The following is a 25,379-nucleotide window of genomic DNA, read 5'->3' on the forward strand; positions in this document are numbered from 1 at the left end:
GGAATCAGGGATACCCCATTACAGGAGCATAGGAATACCCCACTGGGGGAGCCAGGGATACCCCATTACAGGAGCATCGGAATACCCCACTGGGGGAGCCAGGGATACCCCATTCCAGGAGCATAGGAATACCCCACTGGAGGAGCCAGGGATACCCCATTACAGGAGCATAGGAATACCCCACTGGGGGAATCAGGGATACCCCATTACAGGAGCATAGGAATACCCCACTGGGGGAGCCAGGGATACCCCATTACAGGAGCATCGGAATACCCCACTGGGGGAGCCAGGGATTCCCCATTCCAGGAGCATAGGAATACCCCACTGGAGGAGCCAGGGACAGCCCATTACAGGTGCATTGGAATACCCCACTGGGGGAGCCAGGGACACCCCAACAGAGGAGCACAGACTGAGCACAATGCCACTTATTATAAAAGCCAGTTATACCCCATTTGTTAAACCAGTGATACTCTATTTGTTGAGCCATTGACATCCCGTTTGTTAAACAATAATACCCTATTTGTTGATGCAGGGATAACTCATTTAGTGAGCCAGTAACAACCCATGTGTTAAAGCAGTGATACACCATAATGATACCTCATTCATTGAGACAGCGACACTCCATATGTTAATGCAGGGATATCTATTAAGGCAGGGATATAACCTCATGTATTAAGGCAGGGATACCCCTTGTTTTGATAAAGATATATTTCATATATTATTGCAGGGATACCCCATGAGTTGTTAGAGCAGGGATACCCCTTGTTTTGATACAGATATATTTCATATATTATTGCAGGGATACCCCATGTGTTGTTAGAGCAGGGATACCCCTTGTTTTGATACATATATATTTCATATATTATTGCAGGGATACCCCATGTGTTGTTAGAGCAGGGATACCCCTTGTTTTGATACATATATATTTCATATATTATTGCAGGGATACCCCATGTGTTGTTAGAGCAGGGATACCCCATGTTTTGATACAGATATATGATTGCAGGGAGGGATCCCAGGCAGCACTCCCCAGTAGCAGTAGCGCAGTACACAGCCGGCCCGCCCGCCCCTGGAGCCGGATCCTCCTCCCACACTCCGACACACCCAGAGTCGCCGGAGACATCAAACTCACCCGAAACCCGAGCGGCAGCACCCGGCGACATGAGCAAAGCCAAGACCCCCACCACCGACCCCCCGGCCAACGGCCAGCCAGGGGCCCCGGACCCCCCGGCAGAGACCCCCCATCACAGCGAGGACCCCGCCGCAGCCAAGGCCTTCTATGACAGCCTGGCCCCCAAAAAGAAACCCAGACTGGTACGTAGGGTCCACTGCCTGCCCCCAGGGTCTGTAACCCTCTGAGTGCCAGGGGACCCCCAATAATGGCACCCAGGGGGTTAACTATCCCTGAATTCTCACACTCCAGCACTGAGAGGGTTAACTATCCCTGAATTCTAACACTCCAACACTGAGAGGGTTAACTATCCCTGAATTCTAACACTCCAACACTGAGAGGGTTAACTATCCCTGGATTCTAACACTCCAGCACTGAGAGGGTTAACTATCCCTGGATTCTAACACTCCTGGCTCCCACCCCAGCACTGAGAGGGTTAACATCCCTGGCTGATACTTTTATTATACTTCAACTCTAGACTGAAAAGTGATTCTCTCTCCAAGATTTACATTAATTGATCTTTGTTTTCCAGCTCTGTCTATTATACACATTTATTATGTATTTATTTTCAGCCAAAGCCCCAGAACGCTGTGACCATCGCAGTCTCCTCCAGGACCCTGTTTAACATGTCTGAGGATAGGAAAGTGTATGAGGAGGAAGGGGTGGAGAAATATGTACAGCTACAACAGGACCAAGAAGAGGTGCCCTTACAGACAGGGCCTGCATACCCCTTTGTGATGGTAAATATTCTGTCTAAACAAGTTTACAATAAGATACATAGTACAAGAAACACACAAACTCTGAGAGTTCAATAATTGGCTATGGGCTGGCTGAGCATGATGGGAGTGATCAGCTGCATGCCTAGCTGTGCCTGCTGGGGAGTGGGATATGGTTTCACTCTGGGTCTCTTCCTCATATCTGACATGTCATGCTTCAGGTATTTGCAAGGGTGTGTCTGTGAACAGATACTTCATTAGTTAGACAGATCATAAAAGGAAGCTAGGCCTGGCCTGGGCTGTAAATGTCAACACCCAGAGATGGCAGAGAGGTGGAAGTATTGCAGGACTTTTTTTTACAAAAGTCTTGACTGTAGTAATCCAACATTCTAGGCCAAGATTGCTAAAATGAAAACATGGTTATTGTGAGGATTCCCAGTACAGCTATATTGTAATCTAGAATTTCAAAATCACTTACAATTCAAAGGATTCTTAGTAAGTGATTACATCTACATGGTCCAGTGCTGCCTGAGGTTATTGGGGGTTAGTGTCGCATGGCTGCTATTTCAGCTGCTGTCATTAAAGGGACACTGCGGGCACCTATACTTTAATGCATTTGATAATTTTTTTTTTTTATTTTTTTTTGCATGCTTAAATCTTTATAGTTTTTGCATAAAATGTTTTGCAGAATGCTGCACCATAAGCCTGTATGTTTAGCCACACACCCTTATTCCAAAAGTGGACTTGAATTACAAAGCAACCTGCATTAGTAGGAGAGGACGCCCAGGGAGGCACATAGATAATTATATCACACAAACTACCTGTTTTATAGTTTCTCTGATTTTTTTTTTTTGTCTCCCGGTAGTGAATTAATAGCAGTTCAGTCAGTGCTATTGGGACTGAGACTTTGTGCATATGTTTTGATGAGGAAGTGGTTCTGATATGAGGGGTTGTGGCTCAAGAGGGGGGTGTTATGGTGCAGAATTCTGCAAAACATTTATTTTATTCAAAAACTATAACGATTTGAGCATGGGAAAAAAAAAACTAAAAAAAACTTTATTTTGTTATGTGCAAAAACTATAAAGATTTGATCATGCAAAAAATATATAGCATATTCATGAGGCCAAAACCTATCAAATGCATTAATTTTCTCTTGGTGGCTGGAGTGGTGTCCCTTTTTAAATAGGGACTTCGGATACTGTACGGGAGTGTAACTCCCACTAACCTTGGGCAAACTGAGATGTGTGTGACGTGTCCCAGTTCTGCCAGATGGCAAGGAGCCCTGTGAGACGGCTTTCAGGGGCCAGTCTACTTTGAGTTTCTAATGCTGAAATTAGGCCAGTGTTTAATTATAGATAATGTATGCTGACCGCTTCGGCAGTCAACACCTTATTATCTAAGAGGCAGCTTGCTCCTGATAAATTATATAACTCTGTAAGTAATATCAGTCTTTCATTGCAGCACAGTTTTTTTTTTTTTTTTTTTTAGGGAATTGATAGAGGTTTCTAATCTTATTTACCTGTGTGTTCTGAACACATGAATTCCATTCAGAATAATAACTGTATACCTGCAAGTTTCCCTAGAATAAGGTATAAATACAATTTTAGACCCATTTGAGAGACTCATGTGGTTTTTCCACTAAAATGCAAAAAATGTTTGCCCATATTATCTGAGCTGGAAGAATTGTTGAATTAGGGGATTTTTCTAATGCAATGTTGGCCTACAGTTGGCCATTTCTGCAAAAATCTGAGATTTTTAATAACTCCATCAGGTCAGACACCCCTTTTTTATTTTATTTTTTATTCTTTATTTTTGTTGTGTACGTGTAAATTCAAAGATTGCACAATATACAAATATAACAGAGAAAAAGTTTGTCAAGTTCAAACAGTTGTACATGGAATACTGCACATTTTTTTTTGACAGGCATACTGCATATAGAAGGAAACATAGCAATAAGACGTAGTAATATATTATGAGCATTAGATGAGATCGGTGAGTGTTATCTAAAATATCACCGGATTGTGGGAATTCAGTCTTAGCAAACTGAAAGACTCTAGGTTGGTTCGATTCTAGGCAACATAAACTTTTAAAGTAAAGTGAAAACTGTAACTAAAATTTTTACTCCCTCATCAAATTAGTATAGCAATGCCGTCGGCAAGGAGACAACAGGAAGGGCCATAGCCCATATGTTCTTTATATAGGAAAAGAGGCATCTTAGCTATCTACTGTGCGGTCTTGTGCTGAGTGGATTATGAATCTTAGTGGCATGTCTAACAGCGGTTTAATGCCACAAGAAGAGTAAGGTGGACCCCTGAGCGCCCGGGTATTTGTAGATCAAAGATGTATCAGGGTTCCTAGGCATTAGTGCTCTAGGGGGAGGAGAAACCCCCCCCCCCCCCCCCCGGGGTTCCTACAGGAATTAACACTTTTATCTGTTGGATACAGCAATATATGGGAGGGGGGGCGGGGGTGGTGCCTGGGTGGGCCTGTAGGACCATATGGGAGAGGCGCGGTTGGTGCCTGGGTGGGCTGTGCTGTCCTAAGAGTGCGTCCCTCATCTATTTTCTCCCCTCGAGTTGTCTAAAGGTTTGCCATTGAAAAAAGTAGAGAAGGGGAGAGTAGAAAAGGCATGTAATATGAAAACAGAAGCAAGGTACTCAAATGAAGATGAGAGAACAATCCCCTACAGTGAGTCCATGTCCCACGGGTACAATGTTCGGAGTTACGTTCTCCACGGCAATGCTTTATAGTGGCATTCCAATAAACAAGAAAAATAGTAGAAAACAAAAACAGAAAAACTTATAGTGGTTATAGTCACATATTCCAGTGGCGGGTTTTGTGGCCTCCAATAGGGTGGAGAGTCCTTCAATGAGTTTGGTGTTCTCAGGTCGCATCGCCTGCCGATGTGGTGTGTCTGGCTGACCTGGGTACGAACTCCTTGGCGGTGGTAGGATTCAGTCCAGTGGAGGTGGTCGTGGGTTCCGCGTGCGGGGTCTTCAGGCCCAGATGGCCCAGGTAAGTGTCCAGATCCTGCGGGCTTTTTACTCTGTAGACAGTTCCGTTGGCGCTGAACGTGAGCATCCGTGGTGTGCCCCAGCGGTACAGGATGTTATTTGTTCTCAGTAGTTGTAGGCTAGGTTGGAGCGTTTTACGCCAGCTTAGAGTGGTTCTTGTGAGGTCAGGGAATAACAGTATTTGTGAGCCCTCAAATGGTAAGGGTTTTTTTCCCCTAGTCGCTGCTAAGAGAGCTGACTTGTCCTGGTGGGCCTGAAATTTGATGATGACATCGGCCGTGGCGTTTGCAGTCACATTTTTTCGGCTTGGGCAGTCTGAACACTTCGTCAATCTTTACGAGTTTGGCTTGTTTGGGTTGCAGAAGTGTGGCAATTAGGCGTCTCACATAGTGTGGGAGGTCAGTTAGCCCTATGTCATCGGGTATTCCCCTAATCTTCTCGTTATTTCTTCTCCCATGATCTTCTAAGGCCTCCACTTTCTCTATTGTGCTCAGCTGTTGTCTGTGGAGGTCATCCATTTTCCGTTCCAGGTTATGTAGGCGCTTATCCTGGGTGCTTGTGGTGGGCCCCCTCTATGGCCTCTTTAAAGCTTGCCCGGTCTGCTGCCAGGTCCTGCCTGAGTTCGGTAAACATTTTAGTTAGCAGGGCCGCTGTGGCTGGTTCTTCCACCAGGGGTGCTTGCAGCGTGGGCCCTGGGGGGTGGTTCATTGATGCGCCCTCACCCAGGTCTGGGTAGAAGTCACCCGAAGAGGCAGAGTATGTGTCTTCCCCCAGCGCCATTTTCTCCCATGCGGCCTTCTGCGAGTTCCGCAAGGAGTTCGCCGATGTCGCGGCTGGAAGGCGGTTTGTCCGGTTTTTATTTTTCTTGCCCTTGTCTCTTCCTCGATCGGTGGGTGAGGTTTGAGTAAGATGGGCACACAAATTCCGCCATTTTCGTGCGTTTTTCTCAGTTTTCAGTACGGAGCTCTTCTCCATGCGTCTTTGCTGGTCTCCGGCATGCTCCGCCCCCAGGTCAGACACTTTTTATAGAGTTTTTGTAATCTGGTATTCTGTACTGCATTTGCAGATAGAGTGCTAGGTTTTGTTTTTTAATTGCATTTTAGGTACCGTATCTCCCAGAGGATCATGGGTGCTAAATCAAGAACTGGAAATTAAAACACTGACCTCAACTGCTATATATTTACCTTACATGCACTCTGTATGGTCCTGGGGCTTGCCAGTAAGTCTGTCTGATATGGAGGTTGCTAGGGACCCCCTCCAGATCACTTACCTTTGTACCCCAAGTAATTCTGGTCTGGTTTAGTTTTTTTTTTTAAGTAAAAGTTTTTCTTCTGCAGTAAATAAGTAATTTTCATCCCTGTTTGGATAAAATGTATCTCAGCCAATGAATTCCATCTGAACATGGGCAGAATCAATGTCACTAATACTAATGCAAAAGTAGGAACAGCTCCATTAATGTTGGAAACCTGTTTTAACTATTTACCATGGAACTGCGCCAGGGTACTCCTGGCACCATAACCACTACAGCAGACTGTAATGCTTATGGTCCCTAGACTGTCACTTTTTAATATAAAGAATTACGTTTAAGTAAGGTTAACACAGGGTAGAGATCGTTTTGAAATACTTTTCAGAGAAGTGACATCCCATTAACAGTGCAATTATTATTAATAGAGACCAGGGTAAGTTAATTCTAGTAAAGAGTGGTGTTCACTGCTGTGTAATGTGATTTATTTTACTTGGGAAAACTGCTTACTGACTCTTTGAAATGAAACTACAGGACACAGATTTCATTTTTTATTTTTTTTTTCTTATGTAGCAACTTTAAGATTACAAAGCTGGAAAGCCCACCTCAGGGGCCCACTAGTACAAGGCGACATGTCTAGTAAACCGGTCACCCCTGCTTAGTTGTTTGAATGTACACGTGTACACCAAATGTGCAGCAAGAAATGCACTTTTATGTAGAGCTGTGGAGACTCTTAGAAGCCTTGTGATATTTTACCTGGGCGGCAGGTATTTAATTGCTGCAAGGCCTTGGCGTGTGTCTACATGTCCTAATGTTAATCTGACACTGGTATTTGTGAGCAGAAATAATGCACCAAACACTTGCTCCAACTCTTATAATGTTCCACGTTATTACAATTAATACAACTCTTCTACTTAAAAATATAAACAATATTTTGCTTAGCATGACTCATTTGTGACCACTTGGACCTGAAACTATCAGTTTCTTTTTTTTTTTTTTCTTTGTTGCTGTTGGACAGTAAAGAGAGGGTTTAAAAATTATAGGATCCTCTGAGTCTTGAAATAAAATATCAATTCCCCCAATAGCGATTTTGAATTACATACATCTATGAAGACATAATGTCTCCTGGCTTAAAGGGACACTATAGTCACCAGAACAACAACTACAGCTTGTTGGATTTGTTCTGTTTAGTAGAATCATCCCTTCAGGCATTTTGCTGTAAACACTGTCTTTTGAGAGAAAATGCAGTGTTTACATTACAGCCTAGAGATACCACCAATGGCCACTCCTCAGATGGCTACTAGAGTTGCTACCTGGGACAGTACTGCCATTCAGTATCTCCTCCCTCTGCAGGGAGACACTGAACTTTCCTGATGGAGATTCATTGATTCAGTGTATCTCTATGAGGAGATGCTGATTGGCCAGGGCTGTGTTTGGATTGTGTTGGCTCTGCCCCTGATCTGCCTCTTTGTCAGTCTCAGCCAATCCTATGGGAAAGCATTGTGATTGGCTCAGACCACTTCTGATAATCCAAGCAGGCAGATTAGGAACATAAACAGCAGGAGCCTGCAATATAAGTAAGATTTTGCTATATTTAAAGGGGGGCAGGGAGGCTTGATGGTGTCTTTAACATAATAGGGTCAGGAATACATGTTTGCAGTGTTCCTTTTAAAGGGACATTCTAAGCAATACAACCATTACAGTTCAGTGTGTTGGTTATGTTGCTTTGAGTGTCTTGGTGCCATACACCAGATTCATGTAAGATACTGAAGTATCAGTTTTACATCAACTAAGCCCCTTCCTGACCACCCCCCTTTCTTCAGCTGCATTGATATTATGGATTTTACACTTCCCCTTTATCAATGTAAGTTTTGTCAAACCTATATGTTGACTTAGGGCCAGTGAAAGGATTTTTGCCACCCTAGGCAAACAAAAATTTGCCCCACCCATATGATCTGCCATATGGGCCAACGCCAGTTCTGTACTCAGCCACTACAGGGGAGACAAGACATACATTTTGGAGCCCCCTACTTGCCTTGTCACGGAACGGATTAAACGACTCCTAACACACTCACCCAGGAGTCCGCCCAGAAATCACTCAGGAGCGCCGAGAGGACTGCCGACATGCAGTGGCATCATGACTACCGGACTGTCTCGGGTCAGACAGGAGTGACCTCCATCTCTAGGAGATCCTGAGACCTGGAGAATGTTGCTTCCTGTTGCTGCGAGCCCGGCCGGGCTGGTCTGTGGGGGGCTGCGGTGGACCGGTAGCCGCGGGGCCTAAGCTTAGGAGCAGTGGCCGGCGATGGAGGGGGCCCACGGAGGCACCCTGTCTTACTTATTGAGACTCCACCGGGACAGTGGAGGTGCAGAGGACGCCCAGTTAGTGGACTCTAGGAGAGGTGGGTCTCATGGACTGGGGGTACCTTGAGGGCCTGCTATACCGAGAAGCTCATGGGGGGGGGGGGGCTTTACCTGGAGCCGGGTGTTAATGTATACGTTGGCACCCATGGGTGCCTGATGTTGATGCACTGGGCAGGGCCCTGCAGAGGCTTCATACTACACCTCACATGTGACACACTCAGGCAGGGATAGCTCCCACCTAAAGCAGGAAGTTATTTTTACTTACTTAAATTTTATTTCCTTAATTACTTACCGTACTTGTGTTTTTTATTTTTTTATTTATATAACCTGGCCGCTCGTGCTTGGACCAAGATCCCTGGGGTTCACAAGAGGACCTAACCGGGGATCTTCACGTAGGGCCCTATCCCACAGGTCCCTCCACAATCCCGAGGGCACCCTTCCCATCTTTTTTATTTCCCCTTCTCTTATTCTATCCCCTAATGATTACCTGGAGCGCTAGAGGGAGTTATACTTGGTACAAACCTAATATGGAGTCTGGGCTATGGCTACATAAGCCTAACAGTAGAATGGAGTAGGCCATATGCCATAGTTAATGATACCGTTTTTGCCACAAGATAAATCATAAGAACCCAGGGGCTCCCAGGTGGCGATAAACAGAAGAGCTGCTTCTTCTTCGCTGCATTCTTCTTCCCGCACGTTCATAACTGTAACCCTGTAAATTGATTTAGTTTTTTTGAAATATACCATTTATAATTGCAGGAAAACACACAGGAAATAGGAAAGAGCAAAGGAAAATGAACAATCAGACATACATAAGCGAAACACTGTGGGCTGACACTCGCCTTTAAAGGTTAGGCTGAAAACTCACATAGCTCATACAACTTGGATAGCAGGTGGGCCTGATGCACAGTTGCAACCATGCGATTTTCCTACATACTTCCCCATACCGACTATTAGTTATGTTTGTAAGACATGCGCTACTAAGCCTGCTGTACTTATATTAGTATTAATTTAAATACTTAAAGTTAGCACTGATAGACTTGCATATATAATATACTCGTTACTCTTGAGTTCATTAAGCACATCTTCATAAAAATGCCCACTTATTTTGTAATATCTGTTGGCAATGTCACAGTATGTCATATTTAACTGCATTACATTCGCACCCTTTATTATAAACGCCGGTATACAGATATGACACCTGTAGTACTCTTGATGTCTGGGTTGGTTTCCAGACTTGTAATTATATTATTGCTATCACGACTGACTTTACTGCACTGTAATGCTGCAATATTATTGTACAACAGCTTATATTGAAACAAGCCCACTGTTTATGTATGCAAAATGTTTTGAATAAAAGCCTATCTTGAATTCAAAAATACACTGCCAGAATCATCAGTAACCTGTCAAATTCAATATTGGGTTTGATTAACGTTCAATTAAATTAGCAGGCTTTTGCCAAGCTACAATTAATGTTTGTTGCTGAGCTCAGACCCAATCCCTATTGCTAATAAGGTTGTTTACTAAAGTGAGGATTCAAAGTGAATTTCAAATTTAAAGGGACACTATAGTATTCCTAATACTATAGCGCTTGACTACCTACCGTATATACTCGAGTATAAGACGAGTTTTTCAGCACATTTTTTTGTGCTGAAAAACCCTCACTTGTCTTATACTCGAGTGAGTGTCTGTATTATGGCAACTTACATTGCCATAATACAGACTGGGGGCTGGCAGAGAGCTGTTACTTACCTTTCCTGCAGCTCATGTCAGCTCCCTTCTCTCTCCTGCGTTCCGGTCAGCTCCTACTGCAAGTCTCGCAAGAGCCGCGGGGTCAGAGCTCCGCAAGACTTGCAGAGGGAGCTGACCGGAACGCAGGAGAGAGAAGGGAGCTGACAGGAGCTGCAGGAAAGCACATGCACTGCACTAATTACGCACGCACTGCACTCATTACGCACGCACTGCACTTATTACACACACACGCACGCACTGCACTCATTACATACACACTGTAAATAAATATTTAATTAATATAATTTTGGGGGGATCTAATTTTATTTAGAAATTTACCAGTAGCTGCTGCGTTTCCCACCCTAGTCTTATACTCGAGTCAATACGTTTTCCCATTTTTGGGGGGTAAAATTAGGGGTCTCGACTTATATTCGGGTCAACTTATGCTCGAGTATATACGGTATTTAGCTGTCTAGCCTCCCTCAGTAAGGAGATAGAAGGTATTTTACTTATCTATACTTCATAGCTGAGATCATCCAAAGATTGGAGGCTATTGTGCATGCAAGGCAAAACGCTGGACTGTGCCCTTCGGCATCTCCTCATAGAGATGCATTGTTTCAGCACTGAAAGTGGGTCCCTGAAAAACCCCAGTCTAAAATTTACAATCTGTTACTATGTGCCAGGCCAAAACAGGGGACTCGGGGGGCTATCAGTAATAAATGGTAAAATGCTGGGGGACAAAAAATGGGAGAGGAGGGGGCAGGGTATCTGGGCCAAGAACAGACCATGGCAACACTCTGAATGCCGGTGCTTGTAGGAGAAAACTACATTGATTGCATCTGGCGGAGGTGAAGGGCACTACACTGGACCACTGGGAAAAGGTAACCAGATGCTGCAGGCCACAGTGTGTGTTACATTATGTGTTTGTGTCTGTAACATTGTTTGTGTAACCATGTGTGCCATTAAAAAAAAAAAAAAAAAAATATATATATATATATATATATATATATATATATATATATATATATATATATTTATTCTCTATGTATGTATGTATTTTTACGGTGGAAATTGGGGGGTCTTAAGGGGCTATCAAATATATTTTTGGGCTAAAGCCCCAGGGGCTTACTCACCTAGCAACATCACTGCTGATACTGCAAGAGGGGAATTCCACATAATGGCCTGACCACTAAAGGACCACTACAGGCATCCAAACAATTTCAAATCAATGAAGTGGTCTGGGTGCAGTAGCCTAGTCATTTTAGCTCTTCAATATAGTACATCGCTATTAACCCTTGAAGACCGGAGGGCGTAAAATTACTCCCTATTTTAAGCTGCTCTAAACGCCGCCGGGCGTAATTGTACGCCCTCCGGTCTTTTCTTACTTACCCGGTCGCCGGCGATCCCACGCCAGCGATCGCGGTTGGGGGGACTCCCAGGGAGCCCCCCGCAACACGTCCGTCCTCCTGGGAGCCCCCTGGCCATGTGAGAGTGAGGTCCTTGCGAGGACCTCACAATCACATGGCCGGGATAGCTGGCTGCTGCATTGCCAGCAGGGGGACTAACTGTAATGACAGTTAGTCCCCCTGCTGGCTGGAAATCAGATAAAATTAAATTAAAATAAGTGTAAAAAAAATAAATATATACTTAGATTATATTAATATCAAATTACACGTAGACTGATGCTGATTAAATATATATATAATTATTTATATATATATATATATATATATATATATATCATAAACAAATATGTAAATACGTAAAAAAAAAATTAAAATAAATTATTACAAAATATATAGATGTGTGTTATTTCGTTCTAACTGTATTTTGATATTAATATATATATTAATAAAAATATTTAAAAAAAATTATATATAGGCAGGTCCCGCTAATTGTAATTAATTAGGATACCTAATATATATATATATATATATATATATATATATATATATATATATATATATATATATATATATATGGTATCCTAATTAATTACAATTAGCGGGACCTGCCTGACAACCTATGCCGAAAGTATAGGGAATTTAATTTGCTAGCACTATATTTAACCCTCTAACTTTCCAAGACACCATAAAACCTGTACATGGGGTGTACTGTTTTACTCGGGAGACTTCGCTGAACACAAATATTAGTGTTTCAAAACAGTAAAATGTATTACAACGATGATATCGCCAGTAAAAGTTTTTTGCATTTTTCCCGCACAAACAGCACTTACACGGAAGATATTATTGCTGTGATACTTTTTACTGTTTTGAAACACAAATATTTGTGTTCAGCGAAGTCTCCCGAGTACAACAGTACCCCTCATGTACAGGTTTTATGGTGTTTTCAAAAGTTACAGCGTCAAATATAAGGCTTGTGTTTCATTTTTTTCACATTAAAATTTGCCAGATTGCTTACGTTGCCTTTGTGACCCTATGGTAGCCCAAGAATGAAAATTACCCCTATGATGGCATACCATTTGCAATAGTAGACAACCCAATGTATTGCAAATGGGGTATGTCCAGTCTTTTTTAGTAGCCACTTAGTCACAAACACTGGCCAAAATTGGTGTTTTTTGCATTTTTCACACACAAACAAATACTAACGCTAACTTTGGCCAGTGTTTGTGACCAAATGGCTACTAAAAAAGACTGGACATACCCCATTTGCAATACATTGGGTTGTCTACTATTGCAAATGGTATGCCATTATGGGTGTAAATTGAATTCCTGGGCTACTATACAGTCTCAAAGGCAACGTAACCAATCGGGCGAATTTCAATTTAAAATGTAACACGCTATATTTGACCCTGTAACTTCCCAAAACACCATAAAACCTGTACATGGGGGTAATGTTTTACACGTGAGACTTTGCTGAATACAAATATGTGTATTTTATTGCAGTGAAAGCAAACAGTATTATGACATTGACAGTTAAAATGTCATGTAGAACTAAAAAAATAACATTTCTTATTTTCTCCCATTTTTTTTCATATTAAATTATGTTTCATAGCTAAATATTTGATATTAAATGAAAGCCCTGTTTCCCCTGAATAAAATGATATATATAATAATGGGGGGTGCATTTAATATGAAAGAGGTGAATTAGTAGGACAGACATATAGCGCAAATGCCAGGTTTTGTTTACGTTTTGTTCTGTTCACAACGTGTACATTTGGCTCAGTCCTTAAGGGGTTAAGTAAATACGGCAATGTTTTGATTGAAGGGTTAAACATGCCTCTAATAGTTGTCTTCCTGACAGCTACTAAAGATGCTTACACTGCAATAAAGGAATTTTACTTGGTAGTGTGACATTCACCGTCCCTGGGGATGTCGAACATCATAAACTGCTGCTCGTAGGGATACATTTGACTCGATACTTCCCGATTAAAAGCATTAGATTGGGCGTGTGCTCGCCACATCTCGTCCACAATGGTTCTCTATGAGTAGCAATGAATTGGACAATCATTGGGGCAGGAATGCCTCCGTGATCACATTGCGGGAGAAGGAGCGGACAGAGTCACTGAGTGAGTCTCGGCGCTGGAGAAGAAGTAAATACAAATCAATTTTTTTTTATTTTTTTTTTACCCTTTTTCCCAAAGTTGTCCCTAAATCTAAATAGGGAGAGACTAGGACACGAACGCTATAGTGTTATTTTAACAGAATAATTTGGCTCCATAAACAAAAACGGATATAGTGGTTACAATGTTTATGGTTTTCCTTTAAGAAAAAAAAAAAACCGTTTAAATTTTAGATTTTTTTTTTAAGCATTATATATATATAAAATATTTTTTTTAACCTGAAATCTTGAAACCCTTTTTAAGTATGTGCACCCACTTGGGATGAAACATTTCTGGTTTGAATAACTTTAAGTTATGTCAGCTTTAATTAAACAAGGTTTGGTAAGTAAAAAAGAAATGTAACGCATTCTCCACCTTTTATGAAACCTGAGATCCAAACTTTCGATTAAGTGAATAATTACAGCCTTCTATTTATGGGATAATGAGAATTCTCCAAGCTCTATAACGTCTGTGCTCTTTCTGTAGGTTGTGGTGTAGGGAGGTCCCTATCTTTCTTCATACTTTGTGTAATTGCTGCCACTGTGTGCACACTTCTGTGATCTGGTGAGCACAGTGTGTGCAGGAACAATGTACAAACTCCTTATAAGTCATTCATCGACAAGCGTGGTGCCCGTCTTAAAGGACACTTTTATGCTGGCTTTGCCAGTGCATAAGGGCTGAAGAAAATAGCATCTGTTGCTTCCTTTTTGTATTTCTTTAGCGAATTTCAATTTGCCCTCGGCAGAGGAACAATTAGAACCACAGCAAGAGTCCCTGGCTATGGTTCAAATGTGGTCAGCCTGGTTTAGTATTGTTAAAGGATCACTATAGGGTCAGGGACACAAACATGTATTACTGACCCTATAGTGCTAAACCTGCCATTTAGATGGCTTAGCCCCCTATAAAAGTTTAAAACTCACCTTATTTGCAGCACAGTGTGAGTCTGCCGGCTCTGCCCTCTTTGTGACATCATCAAAATGACCGTTTTTTTTTTGTTTTTTTTGTTTTTTCCATGTTATGGTATTTTACTGCATTTAGTGTTTATATATTTTATGATTATGTATATCATATAGTTATAATATATATTTTATATATAATATCGGTCTTGCAAGGCGTTTTGCGTGAATTTTATCTAAAGTCTGGGAAATTAGATAAAACATTTATTATTTTTAAGTTGTTTTAATGATGAGATAGGCTTTAATTGATAATTAGTTCATTGCTTTGTGTTTATTTGTTTACAATATATAAATTATACTCCACACAGCTCTTCTCTGCAAGAAATGTTAAACTTGAGAAATATTTCTTTATATTTTTTCTTTGTATAAAATAATAAAAATATATTTGACAGTCGTGCACATTTTTTTAATTTATCAATAAGGTAGCAGGCTGGTCGTTCATGTCCTGATATAACGTTACGTGTGGCAGGTTGTGTTGCCTAAGTGGGTCGGTTGGACATGTGAGTGGTTCTATACAAGTATTGTTTCAAGCTGGAATTTCGAGTATAAGAGTAAAACAGTAAAATTAAATATTAAACAAGAAAAGTCACGAGTAAACAGTTAGCTATACACATAGGCACATTGTTTGTTGGGTTAGTTGGCAGTGTGATGTAGGTGGGCTATAAGACGTCTGGATGCATGTCATGTCTACCTGTGTAGTTGTGTGTAGATCTTCAGGTCATGTGGATGTGTATTAGGTGTTGGTCTGCAGTCGGTCTGGGCAGGTCAGGTAGGCATTGAGTCCTGCAAAGTAACTTAGCCCACGCCAATGGTTGTTAGAAGAGTGTCCTCCATGGCAGCCCTGCAGTGCGCTGGGTCGGTCGGGTGCTGCAACAGTTTCTGAGTGTTCTCTTGAGTGCTCAATCCCTCGGCCTCCCGAACGCTGCCCTCAGTTACCATTCCCTGTTGTGCCAGTGCGGGTCTCTTGGCAGCCGGCAGCCGGCTCAAGATGGCTTTGTTGCTGTCCGCGGCGCCAGGGTCTTCTCCACCGGGTCACCATAGCCTCTGGTCGAGCCTGTGGGTGCCGAGAGATCCACGCAGGTGAGTGGCGTTTGCCCTTCTTCTGTTTGCCATGGCGTCGAGTGGGGGCCGCGGCGGCAGCCTGTCTCGGGGAGTTGCGGTTCAGTAACTGGCCCTGTTTCCCCTGGAGGCTTGATTTCTTGTTGCGCGTTGAGACCCGACTCTGTTGCAGGGGTGAGTCCCCGGGCGGTTGTGGTGGGCCAGGGTGTGTGTGTCAGCAGGTAGTTCGGTGCTATGCTCGAACCTGGCTCCCCCTCTTGCTGTCGCCTGTGGCCCCTCTCACCCGCTCCCACACGGTTTTGCCACCCAGTCGCTGCTCTCAGAGCACGGTTCTGTAGGTTCTCCCATAATGCTTGGAATAAATCATTAAGGCGCTTCTCGAGGTCATTGCTATTAGCAGTGCTGAGCTTTGGGGTTGTGGCTTGATTCCACTGCCGTGTTTGGCACTCCGCCGCCATTTTGTCTGTGCCTCGTGTGTCGCTGGCCCTGGAGTTTGTAGATAGGTTAGTTCACGTTTTGAATGGGTCACTCTGGGCTCACAGCGAGGACGGGGATATCCCCCGCTGGTTCCAAGGGGGGGAGGGGGGTTCGAAGGCTTGAGGGTCGAGGTGGTCCTGTAGCAGACAGGAAGAGAGGAGTGCGGCCGTCTCTCCTCTGCATGCCGTCCTGTAGGCCTCTGTTACCGCAGGTTGGCTCCCCGGTTGTTCAAAATAGTGAGTGGGGTGTCCAAAGCTGTGTCTGGGTGTCCCCCCGTGCGGTTCTAACCCTTCAGAGTGGACCCGTGCCGATTATTGGGGTGTTCACCCCCAAATACAGGTAGCTTGAGCGGGAGCTTGGTTGCAGCACGTTCACGCAGCTTAGAAGCTAGGCTCCGCCCCCCAAAATGACCGATTTTTAGCCCATAGGGAAAGCATTGGATTGGCTAAAATCGGCTTGGGGCGGGGCCAATCAGGACCTCCTTGTAGAGATGCATTGAATCAGACGTAGAGACGCTGAATGGCAGGGCTGCTTACTGTGCAGCCCTGAGCCAGGAAGCCCCTCCAGTGGCCACTTGGAGGTGTCCCTAGGGGCAATTTAAACACTGCCTTTTCTCTGAAAAGACAGTGTTTACATGAAAATGCCTGAAGAGAGCTATTATACTCACCAGAACAACTACATTAAGCTGTAGTTGTTCTGGTGACTATAGTGTCCCTTTAAATATATTCTATTGTGAAAAATTATGTTTGGGGTCTATTCGCTAAAAAGTATGTTGTGTGTTGATGATCAAATATTGAATACATCAAATATTAAAATTCAGTCCAAAATATTTATTTTGGTAAAAATAAGAAAGAAAGAAAAATTATCATTAGACATAATTATGTCGAACAACTTCTCGTAGCCTCAATCTTGCCGTTTGCTTGTCAACATGTCACTAATCCCTGCTCCAGTTTGTGTGTATTTCACAATTTACAAGGATCCAATAAACCGTTCTATTTTCCTCTGCTCATTATTTCCCCATTCCATAGTTATCGCTTAGGCAGGATGTACATACATTACGATAACATTTGACGCTTGTTAATTTGGTGGTGCTGAAAGGGTTAATCACATTCGGCATGACTGAATCCTGTCTACGGATATTTTTGACTCATAATGAGGAAGGCATAAACTTTCACATATAATATTTTTGAGTGCTGTGGAATCCCCCGATTGTAGTCACACCTCAAAGACCAAAGTACCTATTCCCTCTAAGCACAATAAACTGTGGTTATGGTGTTGAGAGTGTACACACAAACACAGCACCAAAAAACTCATTAAAAAAGCACATTTGGATACATTACAGTCCTCTTTTAATATATCTAATTGACCTGCTTTGTGAACAGCCATTACCCATCACCCAAACCTTTTTATGTCTTTTTTTTTTTTTCTTACAGGCAGTGGAAGAGGTTAACAAACAGCTTAGAGAACTGTACCCTGATAGCGAAGAACTCTTTGATATTGTTCTGATGACAAATAATCATGCCCAAGTTGGCGTAAGGCTCATAAACAGCATCAATCACTATGGTAAGTAAAATAAACAGAGCGCTCTGTGGATACTCGCTACTATGGGGTAAAGGAAGCATTTATTCAGTCTAACCCTGCTTCGGACAGCTCCTTTTAATGTGGCTGTGTTTATTTGCTTATGTCAGAGTGTGGGTGACAACGCAAATTTTTCACCTTTCAACAAATGCATGATCCCATAGCAGTAGACTTAACTTGTCATATTAGAATCACAGCGGAATGACAGGCCTCTCTTCTGCATGCATCCCACTCATGTCACAAGCCCCCATTCAGAATCTCTCATGATAAAGTTGTCTAACAGGGGGATTAAGCTAAGATATTTAAGGCTGTGAGTAATGATCACTGACGCCCCCCTCCTGTTTCTTGCCAGCAGGACGTGTTGGAAGTTAAAAGCAAATTCTCACCAATGAGGGGCAGCTGTGAAGCAATCTCTCCTTTAGTTTAAGGTCAACAGCGCTATGGGAGGGGGTAATCTGGATATTCAGCTGCCCCCAGGGTGGTCTTGCGAAAGACTTTCATCATGACACCTATGTCAAGTCTCTGAGAATAAAAAGCACAAATGTTTCCATTTCAAGTTAAAGATAGAATAAACTACAGCCTTTTCAATGAGGCCTAATGGCATATGGAGGATTCAAATGATTTTTCTCTTTTATTATTGTGTAATGTTGGAAGGACGGAATATTGGTTATAATTTTTCTTTCTTCATAAAGTTATCTGTGGATGTGCGTATGTACAGCAAAAACACATAACAATATAACTATTCAACAGCCTACCATGAATATAGTATTTATATTAATTTGTTGCAAAACAAAATTTTTGATTTTATGTTAAATGGAGTATGTAAAACACAATACCGTGGGGTTCCATTACACAGGTTTGCAGTATATTATGAAAAATATATTCTTTTCATTTATCGGGCCATAGGGGAATCATTGCATTGCAGTGGGACTTAAAAAACAACTTTATTAATTGCAACGCAGATATTTTGGGCAGATGTTTCCATAGATTGCTGTTTATAATATAAAACTTTTTTTTTTTAAAGAATATTTGCAGATCTTTTTGAACAATTGAATTCAGAGCGTTTTTTTTTGTTGTTTTTTTTTATCATGTCATTCTGTAATCTGATTCCAAATTCCCCACTTAAATTTTAGACCGAATCAACGGTCTTTTCCCAGAATTTGTAATATTTTTTTTTTTTTTTTTGTCAATCTTTCTTTTATTGAGGCATGAATTATGGGGGGTACAGAATGAAGAAAAAGGGATGTACGTTCTCATACAGGTTGGGAGCATAGTGATACAACATCTCCTTCGTATAACAGCCTCGGTTTTTTATTTTTTTTAAATTAAGCGGTACAGAAGATTAATAACAAGTTTAATGTAATAATGATCATACTTGTGTTCCTGTTCAATATGCCTTAACAAGTTAAATGTGATAATAATCATGCTTGTGTTCAAGTTTAATATGCCTGAACAAGTTTAACGTAATAATAATCGTGCTTGTGTTCATGTTTAATAAGCCTTAACAAGTTAAATGTGTTGATAGTCATGCTAGTGTTCATGGTTAATACGCCTCTTAGCTAGGATAGTTATGAGTTAGCATCGATCAAAGAGGCGAGGCAGTCACTGCTAGCAGTAGACCTGCTGGAGTTTTGATCTAGATTGTGCGGCACGTTTAAGGTTAACTTTTGAGCTTCGCTTAGCGTTACTAGTGTGTTCGTTTAAGCGGTTAGACCATCTATGACGCCCAGAATGGACTGTCAGTAAGCATGCTTAGCTCTATAATATCAAATAGCGAAAATGCATTGTTTATGTTCAACCCTGGCCTCCGCCAGCTATGCTTTAAACTATGTGGTAAGATGCAAGCTGTGAGAATACAGTTGTAGTAGGTGAACATATAGTGCTCCCATCTCAGTGAGAAAATCAACATTCAATTTATAGTGTCTATGAGCGGCAACATAAATGTATATAAGGAGTAAGCATGAGAGCAAATCATGCATACACAGAGTAGTGATACTGTATAAAACCGGCATTAAAATCATGGACATTAAAGTCACTAGCTTAGCAGGGACTGCACTGATCCATGATCTGCGTTCAGTCAGCCAATTCCCAAGTCTGGGAAACCGAGACCTGGAACATGGGGGTTCAGTAAAGCGATCTTGATTGCACTGGGTGTGAGTCCCTCTCCGGTTTGTTTTCTCCCCATGTTCTTTGGTGCTGTGGCGTGGTGCTTTGCTGAAGCCCCGGATAGGGACCGATTGACTTGCTGGTCTGAGATGCCATGTTTGGGTGCGTGGTTGGGCCCGTGGAATTGCCCGGCGGTCTCATACCTGCGTGGATGAGGTTGGGAGTGTGCGCCAAGTTTGCTCGGGACCTTGTTCCGCTGTCCAGGTTGTCGGCTTTTGTTTGGCAGGCTGGCCACCCTGAAGGCTTGCAACGGGATTCCGTAATGGCGGCGGCGTGTCGCTGGACGGATCCACGAGGCGACCACCCTGGCTGCGTGAGAGTAGGTCAAACCCCTGTTATGAAGAGCCTTGCAGAAGCTTAGGCAAAGTCGGTTCAAATGCTCCAGGGGGTGAGAGTGTGGGTGGCCGTCTGTGGTCCCTCTTTTTGGCTCGTGCTGGGCGGCCATTTCGTATATGCTCCGATAGCTCGGCTAGTCAGGGCAGATTATCATGTGTCGCTTGGTTCCAGGTGCGGATTAGGTGGACCGGGATGACCCCCCACCGGTCCAGGGGGGGGGGAAACAGGGCACTTCTTACAGGCTTGGGAGGGCACTAGGTCGCACAGAACGGGGGATCGGCCGCCTCCTCGTCCGGCGCCACTGCTAGGCCTCACTCCCGGCACCCTCTGTGAACGCTCCGTGCACCTGTGGGCGGCAGACCCGGGGCACCTCGGCTGGCTCCTGAGGTAGGTGCAATATGTTTGTGCGAGTCCTGGCTGGCTGGAGTGCAATTATTCCGGCTCGGAATGGAGATTAGGCTCGGAGCTCGCACGAGGCACGTCCAGCCGCCATGAAGCTCAGGCCCCCAGAATTTGTAATATTATTTACTGATTCCCAATATTTAAAGTCACTCCAGCCCCTTAAAGCACTTTAGCTTGCTGAAGAGCTTTATGTGTGAATGAAGAGTGTGCCCTCCATTTTTTATTTTTTGTTGTTGTTGTTTTTTTTTCCCATTTTACAAAAAGTGAAGTTTAATAGAAATTGACACTTTTATAAATAAGCCTGATTACGCCCCTCTGGCTGTCGATTAGACTACAGGTCCTGTTACTTCCTGGTTTTGATAGCTCAGTGGAGCTAAATTCAAGAGGCAGCAATTGCCCAGAGCTCCTGCCTTGCATGAATTCGAATTGAGCTGCATTGGGAAGTCTGTGATTGGACAGCCACAGAAAGTCTGGGCGGGTTAGAAGGGGAGGGCTTCCAAAGGCTGCAGACTAGAGATCTGCAGGTTTAGCAAGCTGTGTGTGTATGTGTATGTATGTGTGTGTGTATATATAATGTGTGTGTGTATTCTCTGCCATTTGCGCCTGGCAGTCAGTATAAGGAAAGAAGAAACCGTGCCAGGTCTAAACTGGATTGTGATTGTCAAATGGTAAAGGGGAACTGTTTCTGGAATTTCAAAAGCAGGGTGGAGTGCAAAGAGGCAAAAAAAAATTAGGTTTTGTGAACCTGTGTCTAAATAAATTATTTATTTAAACAATACAAAGATATAAATGAATAGGAGCAGCAGTCTCCGAGAAGAAAAACCTTCAACCTGTCCATTAAATAGTTTTAAAAGCTTAAATTGGAACGTGTTTCCTATAAGAACATGTACCTCATTACAGTATAATGGTTCTAAATATTGTATAAATATTGTGATTAGGTACATTCTACGTGTTCTTATAGAAAGAGCAGCCCAATTTAAGCTTTTATAACTTTTAATAAAACATTAAAAATCACCTATAACTTACGTTAACATTTGTTTATATTTTTTTTATTTAAGATTTGTTAAAAGACAGAGCTTGGGATAACATTACGTCATTTCTTCTCTATGCTGTTTGTCCAGTTCAAAGAATAGAGATTATAACAAAGGCTGACGGGGAGATAAGATGGAGGCGCCCAGTTGCAGAACAAAGAGATGTGCTTTTCTACATAAAATTTTTCACACCTCACATATGCATTTTTTCAATATGTACAGAATAAGTAAAAAAAAAAAAAAAAGTAATCCTGGGAAGTGAGGCTTTCCGTTTTATTGTGCATCAATATGAAGACAGACCTTTCGATTATCTCAAGCTAGAGTGTTTCATTCAGTGGTGTAATTTCCAGAGATGTGATGATTCCCCTTTAAACCGTAAATTTACAATTCTGTGATGTTTATATCCAGACTATGTAAATATTTTGAAATCTTCATACAAAATACCAACTTGAAGTAAAAAAGAAAGATTAAAAGGACACTCCGAGCAGAAAATTACCCATTAATGCATTGTACAGAATGGATAATGCACATAAAAATAAATGTAAAAAAAATGATTGCATCAAAAGCTTTGAGCATTTTAATATGCTGGGAAGTACTGCAGCCAATCAGAAGCCTCTCAATCTACTCGGTGGAGTCTGAACTGTCAACCTTCTAACTGCACAGATCTAAAAGCAAATAGGGCACTTGATGTTCATCTTTGCGCAGATTAGATATGTGGGGGTAACTAGTGAATTTCTTTGCCATAGATGCTTTGCCATTAAATGTTCAAAAGTTCTCTGAAATGAATTTACTGCTCAACATTTACCGATATTACTCTTGTCTTAGGTTTGAATATTGAGCGCTTCTGCATGACGGGAGGTAAAAGTCCAATTGGTTACTTGAAAGCCTATCTAACTAATCTGTACCTATCGGCAGACTCTGAGAAAGTTCAGGAAGCTATTCATGAAGGTAAGTCCCCTGTCTCAAATAACCAACTATGCATCCACAGTGACCGTGCATAGTACGTAGCACCTAAAAATCTACGCACTAATGAGTTACTGTTCCCCCCCTCCCCACAAGATGCTCAGGCTCTCAAAGGGTTAAAACCAATAGGACCAGGTGATGTAAAAAAAAAATAATGCAAGTTTGATTGAAGACCAAATAAAATCTATAATATTCTAATACTTCAAAACCAAATATAAGAAATAGAAGCCAGATCACAAAAGAAATGAGCGGAAAAAATTTATTTTGCGACAAAAAATGTCATCACCTTGCAGCTTGACTGACTTTTGAGCTCTGAACAGACTGACCTTTGACCGCTAAGACCTTTTTACATAGGCCTCTACTACCTTGAATGCTCAGTAACTGTGCTGTGATTGCTTGGCTTTGAAGCCATCTAATGGTCAGGTCTCTGATGGGCAAGTCTCGATTTCCGTAAGACTTTCCTGTTAATAATTACTATGAGACTTGGCATCTCCTGGCCCATTGTGGATATCTTGGGGAGGACCAGGAAGATGGTCAACTTCTGACCCTATATACCCTTCATAAATCTTCACCCGTCTGCCCTTATAGTGAAGAAAGGGGTTTGGACCACTTGTGGTTCCCCTACCTTCCAACTCCTCACATGCTACACAGGCCTCTCCTGATAATATTGTGGTTCTTTTTTAAAAGAAAGAGCTGATTGTCTCTTTCTTATCACATGCGGATATATATATTCTATAATATATTTCTTTATATTATTTCACCTTTCAGTACCATAGATGAGAGAATTGTATTGTATGTTAGCAAACAGAGAAAGAAATTGAGTTCTGTGCATCCAGTCAGTTTGTGCACACGCACGTTCTACTACAGTTTATTTGAGGACACAATTCAAACAAACATTTCAGGAACAAGCCCTTTTTCAATTCTAAAGGACATTGGCCAAAAACGTTTGTTTGAATTGTGTCCTCAAACTGTAGTAGCACCTGGGTGTGCACAAACTGACTGACTGCGCAGAACTCCATTTCTTTCTACACTGGAAAATGGTGGGAGCCTCTGCAGCTCAGGTTTAATCAATTTGTTTTTTATATTAAGACTGTGCAGGCATATTGTGTGCCTCTACCTCATCCTATGCATAGTGCATTGTATGTTAATTAGACGTGTAGTTAATAGAAAACCAAATAGCAATAAAAAAAAAGCCTGACATTCACTGTTTAGTGAATAAAACCTAAAGAGCAATTTGTGTAGACTATAACAGGTGCTGAGCAAAACTTTTATAGTTTCCTGCTGGGGTTGCCTTAGCTTGTAATTGGAAAATGCACCTTTTTGTCCAATATGCATAATGGTAAACCGTAAGTGGTGGTCGGTATCAGTAGAGACAGATTACGTTCATTGTGATAAAAGCAGTAGCAGATCATGGAAACCTGTGTTTTGATCTAACAATTAAAGCTCGAATTTCCAATCAGAATTAAATCTCACTGCAAGATTTGTAGGAAAAACACTAGCCGATCTTCTTTGCTTTTTGCTGATAGGCTCAAGTCAAGTGAGAAAGCAGACTCTACATCATACAGCCCTATTCTTTTTAAAATCCAAAGGGCATTTAAAAAGTATTTTCTTCTACAAAGGTTATTTTTTAACTTGAATGACCGTTTTATAATACGAGTAATAAAATATGACATGCAATAGAAACTAGCTAATTGAAAGAAGAAAATGCTATTGCTAGAGCGATGTTTGGTGTTTCCAAATTCTGCATGGAGACGCTGAATGTTTCCCATAAGTCGATGCATGTTTATGAGGAGATGCTTAATGGCGCGGAGATTGCTGTGCATGCTCACTGCCCTATATAAGGAGGCTAGTGAACATGCGCCTCAAATGCCTCAAATGGTGCTCTAGGAATCTGATATGGTTCTTACTGGGAAGTGCCCCTAATGGCCGTCAGGAAGACAGCCACCAAAGATGTGTGTAAAATCTACAATGGAACCTTTTACATTGCTGCATAAACAATAAAGTGATTTAACTCCTAAATGACAGATGAGCAGTGAGACTGCAGAGGCATGATCTATACATCAAAACTGCTTCATTGAGCTAAAGTTGTTTTAATGCCTATAGTATCCCTTTAAAGACTGGAGGATGCAGTCCCTGGACCCAAAGATTTCCCAGACCCCCATCTTTTAAAAAAAAATATTCTCTAACTTCCAAGTTGTGTGTTCTTGTGTTCTGATTTTCTCTCCCATTTCCTCTGTATTGCTACCTCTCTCTAGTCACTCTCGATATCCATTCCCTCAGTATTTACATTGAGCTACAAAAATGTATTTATTTGTAAATTGCAGGTATTGCAGCGGCCACTATGTTCATGGGAAAGAAAAACCTGATTCTCCCAGACAAGGAGCTAAGAGTGGCATTTGATGGGGACGCTGTACTTTTTTCCGATGAATCAGAAATAATTGTCAAAGAAAGGGGCTTGGACTCCTTTTTCGAACATGAGAAGACATTTGAGAATAAACCACTGGCACAGGTAAAGAGATCACAGTAATTATATTTCCAATAGACTGTAAGCTCTTTTGACCAGGGTGCTCCATTTTTGGTTCCTTGTGTGTCCAATCCAGTGGTGTCTAT

General features: G+C 42.0%; 1 protein-coding gene across 1 annotated transcript in view; it reads left to right on the forward strand.

Moving 5' to 3' along the window:
• The first annotated feature begins 1,094 nt into the window (after positions 1 to 1,094).
• NT5C1B (5'-nucleotidase, cytosolic IB) overlaps positions 1,095 to 25,379 on the forward strand; it is a 30,431-nt gene continuing 6,146 nt past the window's right edge. The window contains exons 1-5 of the mRNA XM_063442127.1: positions 1,095 to 1,314; positions 1,744 to 1,911; positions 17,727 to 17,856; positions 22,632 to 22,754; positions 25,094 to 25,278. Of these exons, the coding sequence (XP_063298197.1) occupies positions 1,162 to 1,314; positions 1,744 to 1,911; positions 17,727 to 17,856; positions 22,632 to 22,754; positions 25,094 to 25,278 (759 nt within the window). The 5' untranslated portion in view covers positions 1,095 to 1,161. The remainder of the gene's footprint in view (positions 1,315 to 1,743; positions 1,912 to 17,726; positions 17,857 to 22,631; positions 22,755 to 25,093; positions 25,279 to 25,379) is intronic.

The sequence above is a fragment of the Pelobates fuscus genome, chromosome 2 (assembly GCF_036172605.1).
Source record: "Pelobates fuscus isolate aPelFus1 chromosome 2, aPelFus1.pri, whole genome shotgun sequence".
Lineage (NCBI taxonomy): Eukaryota > Metazoa > Chordata > Amphibia > Anura > Pelobatidae > Pelobates > Pelobates fuscus.